Source organism: Pipistrellus kuhlii, unplaced genomic scaffold (assembly GCF_014108245.1).
Source record: "Pipistrellus kuhlii isolate mPipKuh1 unplaced genomic scaffold, mPipKuh1.p scaffold_m20_p_25, whole genome shotgun sequence".
In the NCBI taxonomy this organism is placed as follows: domain Eukaryota; kingdom Metazoa; phylum Chordata; class Mammalia; order Chiroptera; family Vespertilionidae; genus Pipistrellus; species Pipistrellus kuhlii.
This window is the reverse complement of record NW_023425524.1, coordinates 3,401,443-3,428,039: the sequence shown is the minus strand read 5'-3', so window position 1 is coordinate 3,428,039 and position 26,597 is coordinate 3,401,443. Positions and strand designations below refer to the sequence as shown.

The 26,597-nt window shown below is 39.1% G+C and overlaps 1 protein-coding gene across 1 annotated transcript; it reads left to right on the top strand.

The window, feature by feature from the left end:
* Positions 1-36: 36 nt before the first annotated feature.
* Positions 37-25,332, top strand: LYPLAL1 (lysophospholipase like 1). The gene is made up of 5 exons (XM_036453612.2): positions 37-189; positions 6,477-6,576; positions 14,603-14,772; positions 24,009-24,124; positions 24,828-25,332. Exons 1-5 carry the CDS (start codon positions 96-98, stop codon positions 25,065-25,067), a joined length of 720 nt encoding a protein of 239 aa, XP_036309505.1. The 5' UTR covers positions 37-95; the 3' UTR covers positions 25,068-25,332.
* The last annotated feature ends 1,265 nt before the right edge of the window (positions 25,333-26,597 follow it).

Sequence of the window (26,597 nt, the reverse complement as noted above, 5' to 3'; positions counted from 1 at the left end):
CCCCGCCCGGCGTGCGCGTGCGTGCTTACGTGCGCGGGCACGTAGGACGTCGGAGGGGCGGGGCCTGCGGGCCCACTCGGGTCGTGGCGGCAGCCATGGCGGCGGTGTCGGGGTCTGTTCGCCTGCAGCGGTGCGTGGTGTCGCCGGCTGGGAGGCACAGCGCCTCCCTCATTTTCCTGCACGGCTCAGGTGGCTTCCGGTTTTATGTCCTTGTTCCCCTGCCCTTTGGGAAACACCCTCCGTCCCCGCCCCAGTGATGCCCCCGCCGGAGGAAGCGCCGGGCCCCGCCACCCCCATCGTGCCGGCGGGCTCGGAGCGGGCGGCTGCCCCTCGGTATCCCCGCGCCTGTGGACACAGGGACAGCGTGATCATTGTCTCAAGGCGTCCCCCTTCGCCTTAGTTTCTTCTCTGTTGGGTTCCCTGGCCTTGGGTCCTGACTTCCGGTCCAGCCCTCTGTCTGGTCCGCCACACGTGTCCCTTGGTGTCCTTGCCAGTCCCCATCCCTCTCCCCCGAGTTTAAACAGAGCAAATTAGTAAGTCCTCTTCCGGGGACAAAGAGACGACTTCTCGGGGGCTAGTCATGAGGGATTGGGGTTTTTCAGCAGCAGTGGAGTCACCTGCCACTCCTCCCTCCCGCAGGGCTGGAGGCCCTTGAGAGGCACCTGTTAACTTCATTGTTATTAACATCATTGTTATTCTCTTTCCTGCCTCCCCTTCTTTTCCCAGCCCCTTTACCCACCCCCCTCCTGTCACCAAGCATCCCAAGAGATAGCACAAAGCCAAGGCCGCCTGCCTTTGGTGATCCTGCCTTTGGTGATGGTGTCCTTGATCCTGTGGGTTTCTGAAACGCCTCTGTAATTGACACTCATGTCTGCCTGGCCCTCTGGTTGTGGAGTTTATGGGGAGTAAGGACCCTGGTTTTAATCTTGGCGTCCCTAGTGGTTGGCCCAGGGGGAAGTTCTTGGGAAATGGTTTTTAGTTTGGGGTGGTTGTTTTTTTTGGGGGGGGGATTATTTTTGTTTTGTTTTTTTGGTGGAGGGAGGTGTGTGTTTAAGCAATGAGATGCAGCCAGCGTTCGAAGGGGGCCTACCTAGAGTTAAAAAAAAAAAAAAATAAATAAATAAATAATAAATAAAAAGCCGAAACCGGTTTGACTCAGTGGATAGAGCGGAGGTCTGCGGACTGAAAAGTCCTGGGTTTGATTTCCTTCAAGGGCATGTAGTACCTTGGTTGCGGGCACATCCCCAGTGGGTGTGTGCAGGAGGCAGCTGGTTGATGTATCTCTCTCGATGTTTCTAGCTCTCTATTCCTCTCCCTTCCTCTCTGTGAAAAATCAGTAAAATATATTTTTAAAAAACTCAATTAGTTTGAGTTCAGCTGTGAAGGGAGGGGGCGAGGTCACGAGATGGTGCACGTTTTTCTGCCAAGGGAATTGCGAGGGGGAAGCTGTGGTTTGGCCTTTTTAAGGCTTTTGGAAGATGAAGGGGGTCATCCGACTTGTTTGGGGAAGTGGTCTTGAGGCTGAGACTTAGGTCATAAACATTCAAGAGGAGGTGGATTCGCGTGGTACTCGGTGGAGGGTCGAAGGTTTGTCGTTTTGGAAATGAATCTCCGGTGGTCGAACAGCCTGCCCCAAGGCCACCTGGGTGTTATCCCCTTTAAGTAGTGGAGGAATTGAGGCTTGAGCAGAGAACTTTCTGGGTCCAGGATTGGGGTGCTGGAGAGGTAAGGTGAAACACACACACACACTGAAATTGAACGAGGATGTTTCATTTTGGAAATAGAAAAGGGCCAGCAATGTTTAAAAGGAAAGACTTGACTATTAAAGCATAATCAGAAGGTGAGATGTCTTAAGGTAACAACTAGGCGGCTGTTAGGAATTTTGAATCCAAGGGGTATTCATTTGTAAGCACCCAGAAATTCCCCAGCACCATACTCTTTTTAATAAGTTAATTATTTTACAGTATTTTTCGGAAACACTCCTAGGCTTTTTATTTTTTTCCTTGGCCAGTTTGCTTAAATGAACTATTACTTTTTTTCAGTTTCAGATGATGACATTTTAAAAACTTGTAACTTTATAGTTCTGAAACTTTTAGTTGTGAAAACTTGTAACTATATAGCTCTGAGTTGTCCATTGTGTGTGTGTAATTGTGTGTGCGTGTATATATATCTAGGTTTTTCCCTTTGTACTTAAGGAATTTATCCAGCGAATTCTGCCAATTTTGCAACTAAAATTCAATTTCTGTACATTTAGAGCTCCATTTAGCAAATAAAACTCTTATTAGGAGTATGATTTTACATTAAACTTGGATGGATGTGGTTATGGGATAGGAGATATTTGGCTTCTGGTTAATCCAAATGTGGGTAAACCAGTTTTAATAGCTTTACCCTGCTCTTGGAATAAGGTGCTGGCTTTTTAAAAGGGGAAAGGGGGACTTGGTAACTGGGTGGGTGGATGGTGGTTTGTAGCATTAATGCTCTTGGAATAAGGTGCTTTTCAAGGTTGATGAAAAATATTCAGAGTCAGATTTCCGGTGTTTTGTTTTATTCTGTTTTATTCCGTTTTGTTTTGTTTAAATCTTAAGAGTTTGAGGTTCTCTTCTGGAATACTTATGGCTGCCATAGAATGAATGGGGAGGCAGTGGAAGTTATATAAAACCAAATCAACTTGAGCCTTTCCTGCTACTAAAATACCAAAGAAGTAACTTTTCTCAGGGCAGTGGAAACACATGATAGTTAACTAGCTTTGTTCACCCTCCCAGATTACATGAATACACTTATTTATTTCCCTAGGACACTGTAGTCCAGTGGTATTTGTAATGACCTATTTTAATTTCTGTATTCCACAGTAAGTTACAAGGTTCATGCAGGCCCAAACTGCGCATGTCTTGCTTTCGCCGGTAATGTTACATCACTGAAACCATGGACTCTTGCGATTTCCCAGGGTAGAGATCACCAGAAACGAATGCAGAGGGTGGTACCTTGTCTGAGAATTGAACCTGGGCCTTCCAGGTCACAGGTGAGAGTCCTGCCACTCTCCCGCTGGGTTCTTGTTACTGCCCGGAATAGAAATCAAGAGCTCACCAGAAACCAATGTAGAGAAAGTAGGTTTGCTTGTGCATAAGTGAGAACCACAAAGGGAAAGGCCATGAGCTGCTCCTCAAACCAAGGCAGGGCGGATTTTAAAGGGGCTTAGATGGGAAATGTGACGGTTAAGGATACAGAGGCGAGGCTTTTCTGGTGCTTGCGCAGCGTGACTACATGCTTCTTCATGTGTCACGTGTCTCAGTACCATGTGATATCTCCACCCAGGGGTATTTTTCTTTAGCAGTTCAATGAGGGGAGGTCAGGAAAGGATAGTCTTTCTTGCTAGTGTTCATGTGTGAACAAGGGGGGAAAAACTTAATTGCTGCCCCCACCCCCTGCCAAAAATAAATAGATGTCACAGGCAGCAGTATACTTCAATCTGGTGATGATTGGTTGTAGGCCGAGGGAAGGTCTTGGCTTCCTGCCAGCTGGGCCCAGGGAGCAGCAGCCCGCCTACCTCAGTGAGCCTGGGCCAGCTGATTGGGTCGGCGCTTCAAGTCGCCAGTGTTGCTAAGTAATGGTCATTTTTCAGTCTTTCCCTTATGTGAACTGTCAGCAGCATTCAGCTTTCCTGAAACACTGTCCTGGTTCTTTCCACCTCTGTTTGCTTCTTCTGGTTTATTTTGCAGACTCGTCCTTCTCTGGCTATTCATGTGGAGATTCCTCAATATTTGGTCCTAGGTCCTCTTCTCATCTCACATTCCTCTCCCTGGGCCAACCTCCATATAAGCCCACCGATTGTATCTTTACCCAAATACAGGAAGCACAAATGTGTGTCTCCATTTTAGATCACAGTTGAGCTCAAGACATGTTTCTCCACTAGCCTAGCAATCACTAATGCATTAGTCCACTCATTCAAGAAATATCTATTACATGGCCACTCTGTTCGCAGCTCTGGGCATACAGCAATGAACAAAGCTAACAAATCCTTGCTCCCCTGGAGTTTACATCCTAGTGGAGGGTATATATAGTAGCAGATAGTACGTTCTATGGGGAAAAAAAGAAAAAGAAAACAGGAATAAGGAGTAGCTAGCTGCTCCATGCATTTTCTGTCTCTGCACTATATTGTTCACCTGGTGTTCTGGCCCAAGTCTCACTGTCAGTCTTGAAACCTTTTACCAATGGCAACCCCCCCCCCCCACCCCCATATCTTACCAATTTCTGTTAATTTTAGCTCCTAATATCTCTAGTTCCTATTTCTGTATATTCCACTGCTGTTCCGCTCATCTAAGTATCTGTCACCTGAATAGTAGCCTCTAACTCACATGTGTCAAACACAAGGCCCGCGGGCCAAATCCGTCCCGCCAGGCCTTGCAATGTGGCCCGCACCGCGCTGTCATCACTGCACTCCGCTGCGTTTCCATCACAATGACAGTTTATGACTGTTCAGTAAACCATTCGGCCAGCGATTTAGGCTGGATTTTAGATTTTGGCCCCTTCTCTGATTGAGTTCGACACCCCTACTCTAACTGGTCTCCACATCTTTTGTCCTTCAGTTCTGTCTTCACAGTTCCCAGGTGATCCTTCGAGCAAATCACCTTCCTGCCAAAATATTTATCTACCCTTTCTGTGCTCTTAGTATGTGTCAGGTTCCTTCAGCTTCTCTAGCCTCATTTATTTTCTTATAATTACAGTTTTATTATGGCATAAGAATACAAGTTAGAACCGGCCAAAAGAAGAGCAGTGAAGGGAAAGCCAGGGAGCGTTCAAAACCTGAGTCTTTTGTCATCCTCAGTAATGAATTAACTCCCAGCTCTGAGGTCTGACAATACCCAAATGAATATTGTCACAAAGGGAGTTCCACCTGAACTTTTATCCAGAGTTTTTATTGGTGTTTTATTGCGTAGACATGATTGATTTGGCACTCAACTCAAATCTCCAGCCTCCTCCATTCCCTGGAGGTCAGACTGATATCATATGGTTCAAAGCCCCAACCTTCTAATCACATGGTTGGTCTTTCTGGCTGGCCAGCTCCCACCCTGAGTCATCTCAGTGAAACTATCCTGTGGTTTGCGGGCCCTTCCATGAATAACAAAGACACTCTAATCGCTCAGGAAATTCTAAGGGTTTAGAGGTTACCTCTTTCTTAGGAACTGGGGACAAAGGCCAGCCAAACTCTTTATTACATTACGGCTATTTTTAAATGGGTGTCGCTAACCTCAGCTACAATTCACTGCTCTTCCTTTCACTGCTATTCAGTTCTTAGATATCATACTGCTCCTTCCAACAGAGGGTATTCCTGTTTGCCTTACGCTGTATCTGAGATGCTCTTTCCACCATCCTGTAGGTTTGAGTTCACACCATTCAGCAACTACCCTTGACGCCCGGTTGGTGTCAGTCCTGTTGTAAGCATTCAGTGGACAAATGACTCAGTGGATAAAACACAGAATGAACCTTGCAGAGCTTGTATTCCAGTGAAGTTACTCCTGAACTCCTTAGCTGGATCATTCCTGAAGACGCTAAACCCTGGCAGCACCACACATGTCGTTTTTTGCAGCGGTTGCATGTCTTTCACATACATGTAAATGATTATAATGTCTCTTTCTAACGCTGAACTTATACTCCAGGACGCCAGGGATTCTTTCTCCCTTCACCTTCCCATCACTGCCTCTAGCAGAGAACACAGGGCCTGACACATTAACATGTATTCAGTAGGTGTTTTTGGAATTGTCTTACTGAATTGATTGACTAAAAAATTAAAGTTGTTACCGTTTAAGTTTCCTCTTCAGGACAGTATAAGATGCGCTATATTTCCTTCATTTTTTTAAAGGATATACACATACATTTATTCTTGCATGAATTTTGGTGATTTTTTTTTTTTTTTTAGCCGTGGAACGTATAATCATTATTTTAGATCATGTAGATATGTTCCCAAAGTTAAATTCTAATTTCTTGAGTTTAAAAATACAAACATGCTGAATACCCCTTTTGAAGGATTTTATTATTTTAACCAAGAAAATAGTTTTAGGTTGTTCCAACTATAAAAGTTTATAAGCACTTTAGGAATTAACTCTTTTTAAGAGTAAAGATAAGAAATGGCTATTTAAAGTCAGGGAAAAAATAAGAATTTTATGTAGAAAAATTGATTTACTTCATTTATGTGTTCTTATTATAACCTTTAAACAAGTGAGGAAACTTACAACTCAAGCTTAAATAAGGTCTTTAAAGTGATCAGTGGGGAAATTAGGATTAATCAAAATTATTTCTACCTATTGATGCCTGATCATATTTATAAATCAGTTTCTGCAGTTATTTTTATTTATGGAGATTTTTTTTTTTTTAATTCCTTGTTCCATCCTCTGTTTGACATGAAAGTTTTAGACTGTTTTTAAATATACTGTATTGTCAAAATGTTTATATTAATCTAGATTTTTTTTTTTATTCATCAGGTGATTCTGGACAAGGTTTGAAAAATTGGATCAAGCAGGTTTTAAATCAAGATTTAGCATTCCAACACATAAAAATTATTTATCCAACAGCTCCTGCCAGGTAAGTAATAATTGATCTCAATGCTAAGGATAGCGCTTTGGCATACAACATACGTACACTGTCGATGTACTGACTAGATGTTCTTTAAGCTTAATTTTATATTTTAAATATTTTAAATTGGGATGCCTTTTTAAAAAGACTTTATGTATGTATTTATTCAGTAATTACACTATTGGGCTAAGTTTTGAGAGGTAATTTACTCCCTCTTTGTAAAGCATTTTCTGGAGCTCTTATCTTAAACTTTGTAGCAAGCATGGTCTACAGGACTCCACTTCTTCTAGCCCTGCAGATCCTCCCCCACAGCTGAGATATCTCCAGGCCTTCAGCTGCTGTGTGCAGGAGGAGCCCAGCCACCCCTTTCGCCTCTGTGCACTTCCTACCAGTTCCCTGCAGTCTCCACTTTCCATCCTTGGTCATCAGGGTTCTCTCCAGAGAATCTTCCGCTGAATTTTCATGGTGGTTCTTCCGTATTTTAATTGTGTTTCCAGTTTGGTCCTGGAAGAGTGTCAGAGTAGCTTCCATTTACTCTACCACCATTTTAGGATCTCCAAAGTTGTTTTATTAGGTCCTGAGGAATGGGTATATTAAAATCTCCATCTATGATTACAGATTAGTCTGTTCCTTCCTTTGGTTCTTTCTCCTGGTGTGTTTTTAAGTGATATTATTAGGTGTATGCCTGTGTGGGATTATTATCTTCCTTATTAGTAGCTACTTTTATATTATAATGGAAATTTTTATCCCTACTAATACCTGGACATGTCATGTACTTTCTTTAATAATATTGTGTACTAGAGGCCTGGTACATGAAATTCATTCAATGGGGGCAGGGGGTGTTCCTCAGCCCAGCCTGCACCATCTCCAATCTGGGACCCTTCAAGGGATGTCTGACTGCATCCCTCTCACAATCCAGGTCTTCTTGTTCCCAACTGCTCACCTGCCTGATTGCCCCTAACTGCTTCTGCCTTCCAGCCTGATCACCCCCTAACCACTCCTCTGCCAGCCTGATCGACGCCTGACTGCCCCCCTGCAGGCCTGGTCGCCCTCAACTGCCCTCCTCTGCTAGCCTTGTGCCCCTCCCCTCCCCCCACAACTGTCCTCCCATGCAGGCCTGGTCACCCCCAACTGCCCTCCTCTGCTGGCCATATTCTGGGCCATCTTGTGTGTTGGAGTGATGGTCAATGTGCATATTACCCTTTTATTAGACAGGAGGATATATGCCTTCCTATGTTAATACCATTTTTCCATCCTTTTGCTTTACTTTGAGTCTCACATAGTATGCATTTCTTCATCTTTAGCTTTTAACCTATCTGTATCTTTAAATTTAATGTGGGTTTCTTATAGACAATATTTATTTGGGCTTTTTTTTTTCTTTAACCAATCTAAATAGTCTCTGTATTTTAAGTATTTGTTTAGACCACTTGCATTTAATGTAACTATTGATAAGTTTACTTTTAAGTCTATGGTTTTTTCTGCTTTTCTCTTTCCATTTTCTTTTTTTTAATTATTATTTGAATTTTTTAATACTCCATGTTTATTTATCTATTCTTAATTTTGTCCTTATTGCTTAAGGTATTTATCAAAGCTTTTACCTATTTAGTGTTGTTTTATTTAATCACTTTTACATTTAATCACCTTACAACCATACAGGATCCTTTATCCTCCCCTCTGTATGTTAAACTTGTCATATGTACATCATCTGCAAACTGAAAACTCTACCAAACAAGATTCTGATATTTGCTTTCAACAGTTACACATAACTTGAAAGAATTTAAAAAGGAGAACAGTAGCATATTATATTTATCATATTGTGTTCTGTTAAAGCATATCATTGTTTTGATTAAATTGTAAATTGCCATTTGGCTATAAGATATTCCTTTCCTCAATCTTACTTAATAGGTGGTTTTAGTCGGCTCAGTTAGGGGCATATTAAGTAAAAGTCAGCAATTAGCTTGTTACGTTTTAAATGGAAAATATTGCTTCATTTTTTTCATTATATTAATTTGGACTCTAACTAAAGTGCTCAATAAATATTTTTATTTCTATGACATACTTTAGTTGTATTTGTAATTAGAGGTTTTCTTGGTTTGAGTTTACTATTAGAATTTCCATTTTAAAAATAATAATTTTTAACAAGCCATTAATAATTTATATGATATGTAGTTTTGCTTGGTGTTTAAAAAAATTTTTTTAAGTTATAAGTTTTGCATAATGCTTCTACTTTTTGATTCACTATTTTTTCACATGAATTACATGTTTATATTTTTCATTAAACATGTTTTCCAAAACAGTATTAAGCACTTTTGATTTAGGTCCAAAACAGCTATTTTGAAGAAATAGTTCTACTTGTTTTGTATTTTAAACAGCATATTTCATGCTCTTTTTTGAAAAAGCAACAAAAGTAACACTTGACATTTTTCTAAAAATTAGAATATAGATTTTAGAAGAATTAAAGTGAAAAGAAATTCAGAGCAAAATAAAAATTTTAGATATTTTCTTATTTCTACCTGACACAAATTATCCAAGTGACATAGATGATTATTGACATCCATTATTCAGCAAATACTTGTTCTTGGCACTGGAGTTATCCCTGTAAGAGAGAAAGTCCCCACTCTTAGAGAACTCATACAGAAATAGAAAAGAAGAGAGGGAAATTAAGTGTATTAATTTCAAATCGTGATACATTCTGTACAGTTAAGTAGGATAATGGGATAGGGAGGCTGTATGTCTGCATTATTGGATGGAAGGGAGATGTACTGTAAATTGCATGGTCAAAGAAGGGGAAGTGACAATTGAGTTGAGCTCGTCATGCAGGGATGTGGCAAAGAGCATTCCAGCTTGGGGAATATCAAATGCAATGACCTCGGATCAGTACTGGACTGTCCAGTTTGAAGGAAAGCAGGAGGGAAATGTGGACCTTGGAAAGCACCGTGAAATGATGAGAGAGAGGAAAACTGAGTCAGATGACATTATCTTAAAGGTTATGAATGAACTATGGATGTTATGACTTTTAGGGAATGCAGATCAAAACAGAATTTGGTATCAGGCTGAATGAATGTCAACTCGTTTTTTTGTTGCTGTTAACTTAGGGTATTTTATTCCAGCTTAATATTTTGCCAGGGTGTAATAGTTTGACTGATTGATTGATTTAGGAGCCACACAGATGTTCTCTGCCTAACATATTTATTTATTGTGGTAATGTCTGAGCTCTTTTATACCAGCTAATAAAGTGATTTATTTGAGGAAGGTAAATGAGTATAACATATGTACCAGTTTGTTAGCTGTTTTAAAAAACAATCTTACTTTTATGCTTTATTTAACAGTTATTTCTAACATCTTAAGAGAATTATTCTTATGTTTTCACAACAGAAAAGTTCTAAATTATTTCTTGCCTCAGTAAATTTTACCAATTATCTTCTTTGAATAGAATTTTAATTTTCTCAGTTGATAGAACCAAAAGCAGCCATATTAGTAAAACTTACATTGGGATTTCACCTCCATGGAGCATCAGTCCCTAAAAGGCACTATCAGAGACAAAAAAAAAAGTTAAATGAATGCCATTTTTTTCTATTAATGGCTGCGTTCCCAGAATGATTCATATCTTAGCCTATGATATCATCCTTATTTAAGTGCTTAGACAGACAAATAAACACTTAGAGAAAGAGCAGAATAAAATGAAAAGGGAAATAGAAATAATTCAAGAGAAAAACCGTCGAATTCACCTTTAAAGTGAGTGATATGTTCAGTTTTTCATTCAGAAGATCACTGGTTTTCATGACAAATCGAAACTAGTCTGGAATTTCATTTTGTCTGGCAGTGACATTAATACTAGGTGGAAAGTACCTGCCTTCATTTTCAGAGGACTTTAAGAAAGTTAATCCTGAGGAAGGGATTCTGGGATGTGATAGGCTTGAATGCTTTCAATCTTCTCTCCCCTTCTGATTCCAGTTCATTTATCTCTCTTGAACAGAGGCTTCTGAGGTCAGGAGGATTGCAGGAGAGCCAGAGAATTAAGGCTCCATTGGAGCCACAATATGAGCCAGTGCAGGATTTGATCTCTGCACCACTGACAGCCTGGGAATGAGGCAGGAGGACGCTTAGAAGAGGATCAGAATGGGCCCGTCCTGAGAGAAACTAGTCTGCAAAAATCTTCCCTCTCAGGCCTTGTCATAAAATGCTAATTCCCAGGCAATCATGCAAGAGTCATTAAAATTCCACAATAATTTTTTAAGGAGAATTATTTTAAATTATTTTAAAATTGACTATTTGATAATTTTTTAGGTGGGTAAATAAGAATGGATGCCTGAGAATAGCAGGAGGTGTATACATTCTTTCTGATTGGTATTTTGGGTTTCTTAGGATATATTTCTAGAAGAAGGATCATTGGGTCAAATGGCAGTTCCAGAGTTAATTTTTTGAGGAAACTCCATAATGGCTGCACCGCACGGGTCTGCATTCCCGCCAGCTATATAGTAGGGTTCACTTTTCTCCACATCCTCTCTAGCACTGGTCATTTGTTAATTTGTTGATGGGGAGCCATTCTGATAAGTGTGAAGTGATATCTCATTGTTATTTTCATCTCTCTGATGATTAGTGACTTTGAGAATTTTTTTCATGTCTCTCGGCCATTTTTATGGCCACTTTGAAGGTGTCTCTATTTAGGTCCTTAGCCTACTTTTTAATTGGATTGTTCATCTTCCTTTTGTTAAGTTGTATGAGTTCCTTATATATTTTGGATATTAAACCTTTATCAGATAAATCATTCTCCCATACACTGGCTCCCTTTCCATTTTGTTGATGGTTTCTGTTGTTGTACAGAAGCCTTTTATTTTGCTGTAATCCCATTTGTTTATTTTCTCCTTGGTTTCCTTTGCCCTAGGAGATGCAGCCATAAACATACTGCTACAAGAGATGTCTGAGTTTTTGCTGCCTATGATTTCTTCTAGGATTTTTATGGTTTCACGACTTCCATTTGTCTTTTATTCACTTTGAGTTTATTCTTGTATATGGTGTAAGTTGGTGGTCTAGTTTCATTTTTCTGCTTGTATCTGTCCAATTTTCCCAACAACATTTATTGAAGAAGCTGTCTAGACTCCACTGTATGTTTTCCCTCCTTTGTCAAAAATGAATTGATCGCAATGGCTTGGGGTCTGTTTCTGGGGTCTCTGTTTTTTCCCCATTGATTTATATACCTGTTCTTGTGCCAGTACAATGCAATTTTGATTACATTAACTTTGTATCCACTCGTCTACTGATGGGCACTTGGGGGCTGTTTCCAGATCTTAGCTATTGTAAATTATGCTGCTAGGAACATAGAAGTGCATACATTCTTTCTGATAGGTATTTTGGGCTTCTTGATACATGGTACTGCGTCTAACTTCGTTCTTCTTTCTCAAGATTGCTGCAGCCATTGGGGTTTTTATAAGTTCCATATAAATTTTTGGAGAATTTGTTCTAGATTGTGAAATACGCTGGTATTTTATATATTTAAGTGTCAATAATAAACAAAGCACTCTTCTAAATTGCTAAAAAATTAAAAGCACAGTAGCAAAAAGCAAATGATATGATCAGGTAATTCCACACGTGTGTTCTAGAAGAGGCAGCACTGATCTTTAGAGAGAAAATCCCTGCTGGTTGCCTGGGAAGGGAATGTGAATTGCTTGCCAAGAGACATGAGGGGTTTTCTGAGAAAAGGGAATGTTCTGTATCATGTGGCAATGGTGGTTACATTGTCAAGTCTTTGAACTATATACTTAAAATGTGCACTTTTATATCTGTAAATTATTCCTCAATAAAGTTGATTTTAAAACGATAGTTGATACCCTTCAGAGGTAGCATTTTAAAGGGTGTTAGCACCGATTGCTGTTAGGGCTGTGGGCAAAGGGCTATTATGTTTCCCTGTTGGAAGGCTAATTTATAACTTTTATGGAAATTACTTTAAAACACGTTTTAAGATAAAGATTATACCTTTCAATCCAGCAGACCTGTTTTTGGACTCTTTCATAGGAATAAGTTCCAGTAGGTAAAAATACATATACAAATATATTTAATGTAGCATTCTTGGTGGCTAAAACCTGAGTACCAAATAAATGCCAATCAGTAGGGGAATTGTTGACTACACTGTGAACCATCTCAATCGTAAGATACTAGAGGCCCAGTGCACAAATTCATGCACAGGTGGGGTCCCTCGGCCTGGCCAGTGATCGGAGCCGAGCAAGGCTATCTCGCCCTGTCCCTATTGGGGCCAGTCCGAGCCTGCCAGCCACAGGGAGGGACTGTGGGAGGTTGCTTATGGGAGCATACTGACCACCAGGGGACAGCTCCTGCATTGGGTGTATCCTGCTACATTGCCAAATTCATTCATTAAGTCTAATAGTTATTTTATGGAGTCTTTGGTGTTTTCTATGACAGGCTACTTTTTAAGTTGATCATTTTGTATGGCCCTCGAATGATGTTATATCTAAATGGCCCTTAGCAGAAAAACCTAATGTGACAGGCAAGATATGTGGTTGGGGTAGGGGAGGTGGGGAGTGAGAGTGGCGAGGAGGAATGGTGCAAAAAATAAGACTTATGTGACAAACATCAAAGCAACACATATACATACACGTACACCCACATAGATATATAGGTATGTAATATCATGTATTGAAATAAACAGAAAATGCTAGGTTTTTATATACTGTTTTATAGGGATATTCAAGATATACATTCCAGGTTTGTTTGTTTTTTAATGTTATGGATTGTTTTTCTTTTAATTTTTGTTGATTTTTAGAGAGGAAGGGAAAGGGAAAGATAGAAAGATCAGTGGTGAAAAATCATTGATCAGCTGCCTCCTGCAGGCCCCACATTGGGGATCAAGTCCACAACCTGAACATGTGCCCTGACTGGGAATTGAACCTCAACCTCTTGGCTCATAGGTCAATGCTCAACCACTGAGCCATGCTGTCTGGGCAAGATATACATTCAAGTTTCAGAAAGCATGTTCCAAAGTAATGTTTATAACATGGTTCTGTTTTATTAAATAAAAGATCCTGAGTAGATGAATTCTTATTTCCAGACTTCTTTTAATTCATCTGAGAAACTTTACAAATGTCTTCCTCTTGATTTCCTGGCTCACAAAGTGGATGCCCATGTCTTTTGGAGTGGTCTGGTCAATACAGAAAAATGATGGTGTAGCTCTCCTGCCCCCTTCAGTTCTACCCATTGATCTAAAAGCGTGGATGCTTCCCCAGGGCAGATCTGCACAGATTGAGGGTCCTTTTGATACAGTGGATAAAATAATAAGAGTTAAATATTTATAGCTCTCTGGGCCGCTGAGGTTCCACTAGGCTTCACTAGAGAAGATGAAGGGAAGCTCCATCAGGGCTCAGCTAGTGTCTCATATCCTCCAGTGTTTTTCTCTGGTGAACATTTCACACAGTTTCACTGATTCTGGAGGGTGAGAGTATACAGCTAACCAAAATGGGCCCGGGAGTAGACGTAGGAGGAATTCTGCATCTGTGGTCATCACCGGTTTACATTCCTTTCACATTGTGATGGGTACCTTTGGCACTTTAGCTTCATTCAGAGTATGAATACCCTGTGAATGGGTTAAGATTCACTAGTTCTGGAACCATCCCAACTTTACAAAAATGTAAAAAATCTGATGAGAGTAACCGTGTTCAACAAGACAATAGATCTGATTAATCATTATTAAAAATAGAGCAAAAATACATACTATTTACATAATATATATATATATAATTCAATTTTTGTGAGGATTTTTGGAGAATTTATGAATCTTAAAAATGGAGAAACTAAACATATACTGGCTTTAGTAAGTGTTAATGGAATCGATATACATATAGGTGAGCTAATGCCACATGCAAGGGGGTGCTCTTAATAGGAATTTTTTCAATTTATAAAACTTGGAGGAAATTGAAATGATTTATTCAAAACCCTAGAAATTTAAAAATTTACCTTAAATCTTAGAAAATATAAAAAGTCTAACTTAATGTCATCCCTTTTTCTTTCATTTGGTTTTAAACAGACCCTATACTCCTATGAAAGGAGGAATTTCCAATGTATGGTTTGACAGATTTAAAATCTCTAATGACTGCCCAGAGCACCTTGAGTCCATTGATGTGATGTGTCAGGTGCTCACAGACTTGATTAATGACGAAGTAAAAAGTGGCATCAAGAAGAATAGAATATTAATAGGTAAGACCTTCAAATGTGGTAATTTCATTTTCTTTTTACTTTTGTTTAAATTTGTTACATTGAACTTTCCTTGGAATATTATTTAGAAGCACTTATATATCATTTGACCTGTTTATAGTATCAAATAAACTAAGGGTTTCAAAGATATTAGAATTATATACAATAACTCATGAAACGTTAATTCCCTTTCATTTTAATAATAACAGTTTGAGAGCCCCATGTTTAATTTTAATTAGGAGATTATTCATTTCAGTTTTTAAAACAATTTATTTTAATTAGCTTAAGTTTTATTATATGTTTAAACTTCTGTTGCCATGATTAAGATGAAGTACACAGTCAAAATATAACATCGAATTTAAGAAGAATCCACTCTGCAGAGTTAGTACCACAGGAATAAGGTATTTATAAACTTTTGTTAACTAACTTGAGCAACTTTTATTCTTATAGGGCTATAATGTGCCTTTATATAAACTCTTTATTCTACTTAATACCTTTTTGTCTGTAATCATCAAATACATAAACTATAATATCTCTATTTTTATACTACATATAAAAATGAGATTGGATGTTTACAGTAATGTCACCTTTTATGGGCCTGTTTTCTTATCTATATTTAACTCTGGGTTTCTATGTATCTATGTTTAACAACTATGTTTAACTCTAATACAGATAAATGTATAACATTATGGAAGTGCTGGGCAGAGCACAGGGAAGGGCACCCAACTCCGTCTAAGAGCAGTGGTCGGCAAACTCAGTCAGCAAAGCCAAATAGCTATAGTACAACGATTGAAATTTCTTATGAGAGCCAAATTTTTTTAAACTACTTCTTTTAATGCCATTTCTTCAAAATAGACTCACCCAGTGGTATTTTGTGGAAGAGCCACACTCAAGGGGCCAAAGAGCCGCAAGTGGCTTGCAAGCCGCAGTTTGCTGACCACGGGTCTAGGTCATTAGACAACATACTTACAAGACATAATTAAAAATATGTGCATGTATGACCGATTCCATTATATTCAGTTATTTACCAAATATTTTCTAAGTTCCTCCTGTGTGCAGGCAATGTGTTAGATGCTCAAAGGGACACATAGCTAAATAAAACAGGATCTATCTCACAATTGTTTACAACCTGGAAGAGCCCAGGAGGTACTTACAATGACAACTGTAAATAAAGCAGCTGATGATGAGTGCTCTATAGCCCAATACCTGCCTACTCCTCGAAGAGAGTGATCACACATATTCATTGTTACTTCCCAGGACCCAGCGCCATTTCTGGCAGAGTGGTGTCTTGGAAAGTTGTCACGGGTAGCATGACCTGTCAGTGAATTGTTAACTTGAGTCATTAAGTACCACAGGGATTCAGAAGAGATCCTAGGTATTTGAGGATGTTAGAGAAGTCTAGTGGGAAGGTAGCTGGGGGCATTGGAGTTTTTAGATGTATAGATAAAAATTGAACTGTTCATAGTGTGCAGGTGTAGGCATAGAGAATTACATGAACAGTACATACAAGCAGAAAAAGTAGTGCTTGTTTGTCTGGACATTACATGGGTTCAGCAGAAAGTTTGTTGTCTGAATGGAAAGTGCCTTGTTGACTCTGGTAGCTAGACTAGGGAGCTGAAGAGCCTGTTAGTGACAAAAATGGGTCCCAGGCTAAGTCTGTCGGTGCCTGTTTGGATTCTGCTGTCTCACCTGTACATGGGGCTAATGATGCATTGTCCACCTACTGGGAGATGGTGTTTGTAAAACACTTGGTCATTTACACTCTCAGTAGATTCTTTCTGGTTTCCCTTGTACCCGTTATTCTGTAGATAATTGATGAGAGATGATTGAAGAAGGTGTTTGAGTCATATAATTAATTACAGTTATGCTTTAGGAATATTAATCTGGCAGAAGGGGTAATTGAGGAGCTTTGACGTTGGATGTAGAAACCCCCGTTACTGAATTTACATGGAAATGAGATCCGGAAGAAATGTGATGAGAGGGGAAAGAAAAGATGAGGATGAGGAACTGCTTTACAATAAAATCATAAAATCATTCATAAAAAAGAAAATATTCTACTTAGTACTCTTATTTACATGTTAATAAGGTTTAAGTGCTATTAACATTTTTAAGGAAGGATTCATAGGAAATCAAAGAAAAAGTGCTTTGAGATTCTCAACAATTTTATTAAACACACATCAGAATGATATTAGGTTACTTTAAAAAATTCTGAGAGAAAAAACTAGAAAATTATTGAAAATGGAAAAATGGAAGTTGTGGGTACACAAACTGTCCTTATTGCTTTTGTTTATATATATATATATATATATATATATATATATATATATATATATATATATATATATATATATATAAAGCCAGCAACCAGACGCTATAAAGACTGTAAGGACTGGTCGCTATGACAGGAACCAGCTGGATTGGGGGGTGGGGCCAGCTGGCCAATCTCCCTCGTCCCCTCCCACAGCCAGCTCTGCCCCCAGGGACCGGGCCAGCCTGCCCATCACCCACAGCCCCACCCCCAGTCAGCCCCACCACCCTAATCAGCCCACAGCCCTTTATCCCAGTCAGCTCCACCCCTGATCGCCCCCCACCACACACACATACACACACACTAATTAGGTGATGGGGCTGGCCAGCCCACAGCCCCTCCCCAAGACTGGCCCCTGAGCCAATCAGCCCTCCATCCCAATCAGGGCCAAATAGCCAATCACCCATGGCCCCTCCCCTCAACTAGCCCAGCTCTGATCAGTGGCAGGCTGGCCCGCTGACCAACTTCCTACTTCCTACTGTCTCCTTCCAACAGGCCTGACCCGATCTGCTGATTGGGGCCCAGCTAGCAGGACCCCAACCATGCACAAATTCATGCACTGGGCCTCTTAATATGTGATAAAATTTCCTGTTTAATATAACACAATATACACTTTGTGGTTATAATTGCAATCAGTTTAACTTTGTAAACAAAACTGTTCTCTATACTATTTGAGTAAGTGGGATCCCAGTCTTTCTTCATGGTTTTATTTTCATTAATGGCATTTTATTATATTAAACTTAGTGTTTTAAGAACTTTTTTTATAGTAGGTAATATCCAGCCTTCTCTCGGTCAAGTGAAAAAGGGTACTTCTGATACTAAATTCAGTCTCTAGATTGTTAAAAATTTTAAGACCTGAAGTACAAAAAAAAAAAATCAAAAATGTTAGTCTAATAAGGGAGATATAGAATTCAAGTGTTCTAATACAGTACAAGTGCTATTGTAAAATGTGTTCAAGATACAGGGTGAGCAGTAAGGAAAGAAGTAGTGATCCTTTTAGGGAGTTAAGAACTGCTGCTTAGGAGACTGATTCCAACCGAGTTACAAAGAATGAGTCGGAATATGACTGATAAACAGGAGGGAAACGTTCATGAAAGAAAGCGAGAGGCATGTCAGATTCTCTCTGGAAATACTAGTTTAGTGCACGCCCTGAACCCTAGGGATTTTGAATTATATGCAGAGAATGACATGAAGAGTGTGCATTTTAGAAAGATTGTGCTCAACACCATGGAGGGCAGCCAGTGTGAAGCCAAGAGGATAGCGAGAAGGCAGAAGTGTGGAGCCATTAGAGGGATGAAAGACTAATGCATGCGCTGTGTCAGGTTTTGAAAACAGAGATTATTAGGAGGATACCTAAGGGCACTCAACCTTGGGTGTTAGCAATGAAAACACACTTTTTTAGTTTATATCAATGGCAATGTATTACCTTCCTAAAGGAAAAGATAAACTTTGGCCTGATAGGAAGAGCTGGGTCAGGGATCACCACCTAGCTCAGTGTCTGACACTGAGGGAGGTATTTTCAGTGCAGTGTGCTCCTCAGAGCCATGTGTGCGTCCTCGCTCTCTACATAAGAAGTGTGTATATTTAATTTCATCTATTTATACCAAACATGATCCCACAAAAGGTATGAGAAAAGGGGGAAGCACAGGCAATAAAATAGTGACTTTTGCATTTTGTTCTCCATGGTGGCAGTATAGTTATAAATAAAACCTGGGGCAAGTCCTACATTCTGAGAAAATCATTCATGACATGACATTATCCTAGGGGTGGGGAACTGGTTTTCTGCCAGCGGCCATTTGAATATTTATAACATCATTCGTGAGCCATACAAAATTATCAACTTAGAAATTACCCTGCTGTATTTGGTCAAACATTTAATTAACTCATCCCTAATGCCTTGGCAGGGCCAGACCAAATGATTTTGAGGGCACTACACGGCCCTCGGGCCAGATGTTCCCCACCCCTGCATAGTCCAGCCTTCTGATTTGATTAACAAGGTGAAGGAAGAGTCCAGTATGCAGAATGTAAGTGTATTTCATATTACAGTCTGCTTCTCTGTTACTTTGGTGTACTCTCCCTTTTCTTCTGGTATGTTCCTGCATAATGTGAGAAATCAAAGTGGAAAAGGTATATAATTTTCCTTGTGTGTACTGTTGTGCTTAGAAATTATATATGGTAGTAATACTACTAAAAAAAGTTGGCATTTACATTACGAGTGACAGGTTTAAATTGCTGTTATATATCATAATGTTTCATATTTAGTGTTTAAATTAGACAGGTTGTTTTCATATCTGTCTCTTGGGCCTTATAATAGATTGAGTGGGAATTTATTCTCATTTCAGTTATGATGAAACTAAACACCCAAGAGATTGCTGGCTAATGCAAAATAGAGTTGGGACTAGAACTCAGACCCATGGACTCAGGCAAGAACTTTGTACAGAATGAGATTCCTTTTTTGGCCACTAGGTGGTGATGATTTGTTAAGAGAAAAATAGATGTAATTTAGGTTTAACTTTGATCTGTGATGTATAGATCTTGACAAATGATATGACCAGATTATAAGAATTTTGATAATAGGAGCATACTATAAGAATTTTTGAAGCAGGGAGAAAGAAGCAAGTGCTTCTGGAATTATACCTAAGTAGAATTCAAAATACCCTTCTTGATGGTAATGGTTAAATAAGTCATATATGGTGTGTTAGTACAGATGAATATTATGTAAACATTAAATACTGTATATACTGTCAGATAGAAGGCATTTAGTAAGTTTGTGTTCAATAAATAAAATTATAATTAGGGATTTTGTGATTCTTTTGAAAGACTTTCAAATCAGTATTACATAGAAAAGGTATAAAATTATACATTTAGAGTGTTTAACTATTAACATGAATTTTTTGACATGTCAAAATTAGGAGTAGTAAGATTTTATTTTATTTTTTTATATATATTGATTTTTTATGGAGAGGAAGAGAGGGACAGAGAGTCAGAAACATCAATGAGAGTCATTGATCAGCTGCCTCTTGCACATTCTTTACTGGGGATGGGCCTGCAACCAAGATACATGCCCTTGACCGGAATTGAACCCGGGACCTTTCAGTCCGCAGGCTGATGTTCTATCCACTGAGCCAAACCAGTCTCAGTAGGAGTAGTAAGATTTTAGATGACATTTATTTCTGTCTGTATGATGGAAATACTTTATATAATGGGTGTATACTAATATGTTGATTTTATAAAATTTAAAATAAAAATGAATAGTTGGAATTATCAAGATGAACATGGCTGCCACCAGCATTTCCAGGGTCCCTTGTCCTGACTTAATACAAGTGTCTTCTGCAGCTCTTTCTTGGAGCTAAAATTTAAGAATATAGTATCCTACTTGCTTTTAATTCATGCATATCTTAATTAAGCAACTTATGTTGCTTTAACAACTATTATCAGGATTTTCAAGCAGAACTGCTGTTCTAACAGTTTTGCATAGATGATGATAAATATTTTGGTTATCCTATAAATTTTGTGTGAGAGAAAATATAATCTCATATCTTTTGAGACATTATCACACTTCAGTCTGAAGCTTAACATAATTAAATGGAAGAATTGTTGAAATTTGGAGGGAGGGCAGATTTTATTACATTTTAAAAATCCTATTCAATTGATAGTAAACTTGAGTTGTAAGTATTTTTTCCTCTGGATTTTGTTTCGGATAGATTAACTTATTTTTCCCAGTACAGTTTTTTTATATATTGTTTCTGTTTTATTTTATTTAAGGAGTTCATAAAAACTAGGTTTATTATTTTTTAACATGTTTTATTCAGCTCGTTAATCTTAAATGTATGTTGAAATGTTAACTCTTGACATTTTAATACTTTGCCAGCAACTATAAATATACATTATAACCATTACCTACAATGAGTTTACTATTTGGTATTTACTTATTGAACAGTATATTTTATATTGCATTTTAGACGTTTAGATGGAGATTGAATTCAAATAACTAGCCCTTTGTGTTAAATGTTTTTCTATTCTAAAAAAAAAAATACACAAAGTCCCTTTTCATAGCAGTGTCCGATGCTAAAGGTGACTGCATTGTCAGAGATGGCTGGTGAGAAATTGCAGATTACCTCCTGAGAGTATAAATGGGTGTAAGGGACATACATTGCATTTTTAAATAAGATTTCTGAGTACATTTGTCTCCCTTATAAGTTATGAGAATTGAACCTGAGGTTAAAGGCTGGCAGGATGCATTTATGTTTGTTCATAATTACATTTCCTACGTGGAGAATGTTTTCTGTCAGTGGTGGGTGGTTGTTAGGCTGCATGTCCTGGTGATGTAAATTTGTCACCTTGCAGAAATATCCTGATGGGAACTGCAGCTGGCTGTTCATTTATTCATTAAGTATTTATTAAGCACCTTCTATGTGCGAGGCACTGTTCTGTGCCTAGGGAGGGTACCATCAGTGAATAAAATATACAAAAATCCCTGCTCACGTGACCCTGATAGTCTAGTGGGAGTTGTCTTCTGCCCTGGACTGTTAGAGTCAGAGCAAAAGTGACTGCATGTAAAAGGCCTGATAATAAAGATCTACTTGATAAATTCCACCCAGCAATTCAGTGCTAGGAAAAGATGCTAGTACAACTTGGTATGCTTTTTTCTGTTGAGTGTTGCCTTGCTATGGGGAAGCAGTTAAGTGTCCAGTCCAAGTGTCCAGTCCCACTCTTAATTATGCTGCTCTTCCCTTTCTCTTTTGGTCTCACCCCAACCCTTCTCATCTTCCCCTCATTTTAGATATGTAAGTGTATTGTTAATGTGTTTGATAAGCAACTTTGAATCCCTTTGGTCAGTAAATGGTGAAAAGAGGGGAGATCGGAAGAGAAGGAAGCAGAAGGTGAGCATTTGCTAAGATCAATTTTGTGAACTATAAAGAAAGGCTAAAAGTATATTCTGAGAGGTATGGAGACTTATTCCCAAACTGAAAGTAAAGTTCTGTAATTATAATAACTGTAAATTTTGAAAGCCCTTGCTGTTTGAACTTTTACAAGTGCTTATTAAGCATTTATAGAATAGGTTTTAAAATGTGATGGAAACCCTAGAGATCTTCTTGTTCAGCTAATTTTACTGGAAATGAAATAATCTTGTGTACAGTAAGCTCTTCTGTACAGTAAGCTCTTCAATTTTTATTGGGACATGGCAAATATGTTTTTAATGCACAAATTCGTAGATAATGATGCCTGGGGCTTTTAACAATTTTTGAAGTGTGATGCACAAATGCAAAGTTTACATACAATTCTAAGATATTAGATATTTATGCTCCCTACTCCCGAACAGGCTTACTCGTGAGCCTCTAGTCTAATTAGATGTATCTACAATACATTTGGGAGTGGTTTTGAAAGAGCCTTTCAAGTTGTTCCCATCCTTGGTGAGCTGCTTCTACTGGTGAGACCCTCTTATTTCTTTCTGATTCTCTGCTGCAAACCGCAGGTGTAATATGTACCCTACTACAGTGTTTTTCAACCTTTTTTGGGCAAAGGCACACTTGTTTCATGAAAAAAATCACGAGGCACACCACCATTAGAAAATGTTAAAAAATTTAACTCTGTGCCTATATTGACTATATATAAAGTAATTCTCTTGAATAGGAATCAAATAAACACAAAGAAAGTATTTTATAATTACTTTATTATGAAATATTAAGTAAACAAAATAGTGAAAAATTATAAAATTCTTGTCTTGTCTGCACCTACGGCACACCAGGCAACATCTCCGCGGAACAGCGGTTGAAAAACGCTGCCCTACTATGCCCTTTTTAAAAATCTGAACTTCCCAAGGCTGGCAATCTTTACTTACAGATTTGTATCCTGGATCCAGAATAATGTTACCAGCCTGCCTCAGTAAAATAGTTCTATTTTAATCAGTATTAGCAAGGAATCTGGGTTTCACAAGTCCTAGCTTTAGGGGTACAGCCTTACCCAGGTCATCTAATCGCCTGTGGCTAAAGCTTCCTTCATCTCTAAAGAGATTGCAGTAAATTCAAATTTATACAGTCCCTACAGGCTCAGCTTTGTACTTTGTTAATTGAAATAAAGCAGGAGGCTGGAAATTAAAAGCTCTGAATTCTATACCAAAATATATTTTCCTATTTCCACAAGTGTGCAAGCTTACTTTTGTATTTCTCATGAAATAACTCAGGGAATATCATAACAAGCCTCTAACCTGAGGTTGGGTCACCCTCTGCTGTGTCTCCATTATGATGTCTCTGTTTCCCCCCTCAAACATGGGTCCATATATTTTCACACATGTGCTGCCCAAGGGAGTGCTAGCTTTGTGCATACTAATCTACGTATCCTCAATGTGCACACATTGCGTGGCAGGTTTGTCAAATGAGTAAATTGTTTTTTTAAAGGTTGTGTATGTTTTAATTATACCATCGTAGTCAGTTTTCAAAATAATATTGTAATCCAAAAATGTCTTAACTAGCTCACCCAGTCTTTGATTCTCTTTCCTAGTTCAGAGGAGTAAGCATCTGTCGGTGGCAGGCACTAGAAGTATAGCTTCTAACTTGGCAAAAGATGCAAGTGATTAATTCTAGTGGCATTGTGAAGACTTATAAGTATAAAAATGCACCGTGACTCATATTTTAAATTATAAGTATAAAAATGCACCGTGACTCATATTTTAAATTATAAATCTTTTTACTTGATAACTTAACAGAGCAATCATGTTTATTATTAAATACCCTTCCCAGTGATGACATGGATGGGACTCAGAGCTGGTCTTATCTGTGCGATCTGAAGTAGACTAACTTAGGGCCACATCTTTAAAGGTCTGTCTTCATCTGTTTTTACAGACTAGCTGAGGAAGCCTGGCACAGGTGTCTTGTTGTGAAGTGTTGTTGCACATGTTCTGCTTCTGAGAATGACCTCTTACTTCTTCCAGGAGGCTTTTCCATGGGAGGGTGCATGGCGATGCATGTGGCGTACAGAAATCACCAAGATGTGGCAGGCGTGTTCGCTCTTTCGAGCTTCCTGAACAAAGCCTCTGCTGTTTACCAGGTAAGTTCCAGCTTTAAAAATAAAAGCAACAGGAAAATACATGAAATATTCACTCACTGAAACTAAAACAAAGGTGATAATTAACATTTCAAGGCCAAATAGTCCTATGGTCTTATTCCAGCCAGTAATTAGTCAAATGTCCTGTACAAAGAATATTGGGAAGCCAGGTGTCAAAGGGGAAAAACAATGCATCTATGGTACACGTGGATCCTTCATATACAAGGTTTCCCCCAAAATGTGCACTTGAATTTTAAACGCAGTGTTTACTAAAATACTACCAGCCAGGAAAGGTGTGTGCATATTCCCGGGGACACCCTGTAGAGGATTCTAACCAAGTTTGCTTATTTCATGAACAGAATTAGAATGGCCTGCTGCCTTGCTGACCGCTGTTTCACACCGGTGTCCCCCTTAGGACTGGGGTAGTGTTGCAGCTTTGTGACCAACAGCCGCAATGGCAGCCGTAGAAATGAGAACTAGAATGTGTTTCCCCTCCAAAGAGATCTGTCTCCCCAAGTCTCTTTGGGGAACGCGTGGACCGAGTGCAGGTCACACGTCACAGACAACAGAGCCCAAGGGCCAGCACCATCTCTGCCTTATCCCCCCTTAAAATATTAAAGCTTTGGTAAAATCAGCGTTTTCCCTGCTTTCTCTGAATTGCAAGAATTCTGTCCTCTAACCTTTCCCCTGGCCCGTCCTGCTCCAGGCTCTTCAGAAGCGCGATGGCGCGCTCCCCGAGCTGTTCCAGTGCCACGGGACTGCTGACGAGCTCGTCCTTCATTCCTGGGGCCAAGAGACAAACTCAGCCTTGCGGGCTCTAGGGGTGAGCACCAAGTTCCACAGTTTCCCCGGGCTTTTCCACGAGCTGAGCACGGGGGAGCTCGAGAAACTGAGGGCATGGGTTCTTGCAAAGCTGCCAGGAGAAATGGAGAGGCCAAAGGAGTAGTAAATCAAGACTGCCCTGTTGCCCTGGTGGCTGTGGCTCAGTGATTGAGCACCGACCCACAAACCGGATTGAGACTCGACTCCGGTGAGGGCACATGCCCAGGTAGTGGGGCTTGATCACCAGGAAGAGGCGTGCTGGAGGCAGCCAATCGATGATTCTCTCTCATCAATAAAAACATGTTTTCAAAAAGGATTGAGTTGTTAACATATATATCATGCCTTTGTAAAAAGTGGATTTTACTGCCAAATTATGTGGTTAATGATAAATATCAAGTTTGCAAACTTATTTGTCATTATAATGCTTAGCACCATAGAGAATAGTACAATGTTATGGTAAACATAATTTAGACAAATAATCGTATATTATTTTTAGTCATTTTTTTGTAAGTACAAGGTATCCCCCAAAAATGTATACACACTTTTAACAGCTGGTTTCTATTACATTTTGAAAATGAAATATATTTTAATAAACACTGCCTTTATTCAGAGTGTGTATACATTTTGGGGGAACATCCTGTATTTATAGACCTTTTTAAGTAATTCAAAATAGTTTAAGGGCAATATGAAACAATGGAAAGACCTAACATGGTATTATGTATCTTTCCTATCACTTTCTTTAAATTACTTTCCACTGTGACTCATGTCTATGTAGCTTTTGACAGAATAACATTTACTCCAAGTGGCTGCACCCTTGACCATCACCAGAGCTTGGTAAGGTAGCTGCCATTGGTATTGGACGGGAGGATGAGAGACTTCCCCGGAGCCTCGAGAGCCAGGCCTAGCCCGCAGGCCTCCTGATTCTCAAAGCTCTGTTAGAAGCCGCTGCCCCAATCCTAGAAGTCCAGGTACGCGCCATCTTTTCTGTTTTATCCATCTAGTCGGTGTGTCACCTGGTGCATTCTTCTCATGACATTAAGTTTTATATGCCTACTTGTAATCTGTATAAAATCTTTGGTTATATATCTAATCAAATCTTTTGCCCACTTTTATCAGGCTGCTTGTCTTGATGCTCTGTAAGAGATTTTCTATACCTGCTAGGCACCAATTATTTTTTGGGAGGGGGGAAACGAATCCTATGTTAGATGTTTTACAAAATCTAGTCTGTGGCTTACATTATTTTTCTTGTCAGTGTAATTCAAAGCACATTTATTAATACATTATGTGCTTTTAATGTCATGTTTAAGAAAGCCAAGGTCACCAAAACGTTTCTCCTTTGTTTTCTACTGGAAGTTTTATAGCTTTAGATCTTAGATGTCGTCTGTGGTCAATTCTAAGTAAGCTTCTATATATGGGAAGCGTAAATATTAGGGTCATTTTTTGCATATCCAGTCACACCAGCACCTTTTGGTGGAAAGACTGTCATTTCTCCATCTTTTGCCGTGGTGTTGAAAGGTCAGCTGTTGAAGCACAGGTAGGCTACTTTCCTATCTGTCTGGATGCTAAGACCACACTGACTTGATCACTAGAGCTTTGTAATAAGTCTGAAAAACAGATTGTAATGTTGTTCCTCTTGTATCAAGTGTTTTATATT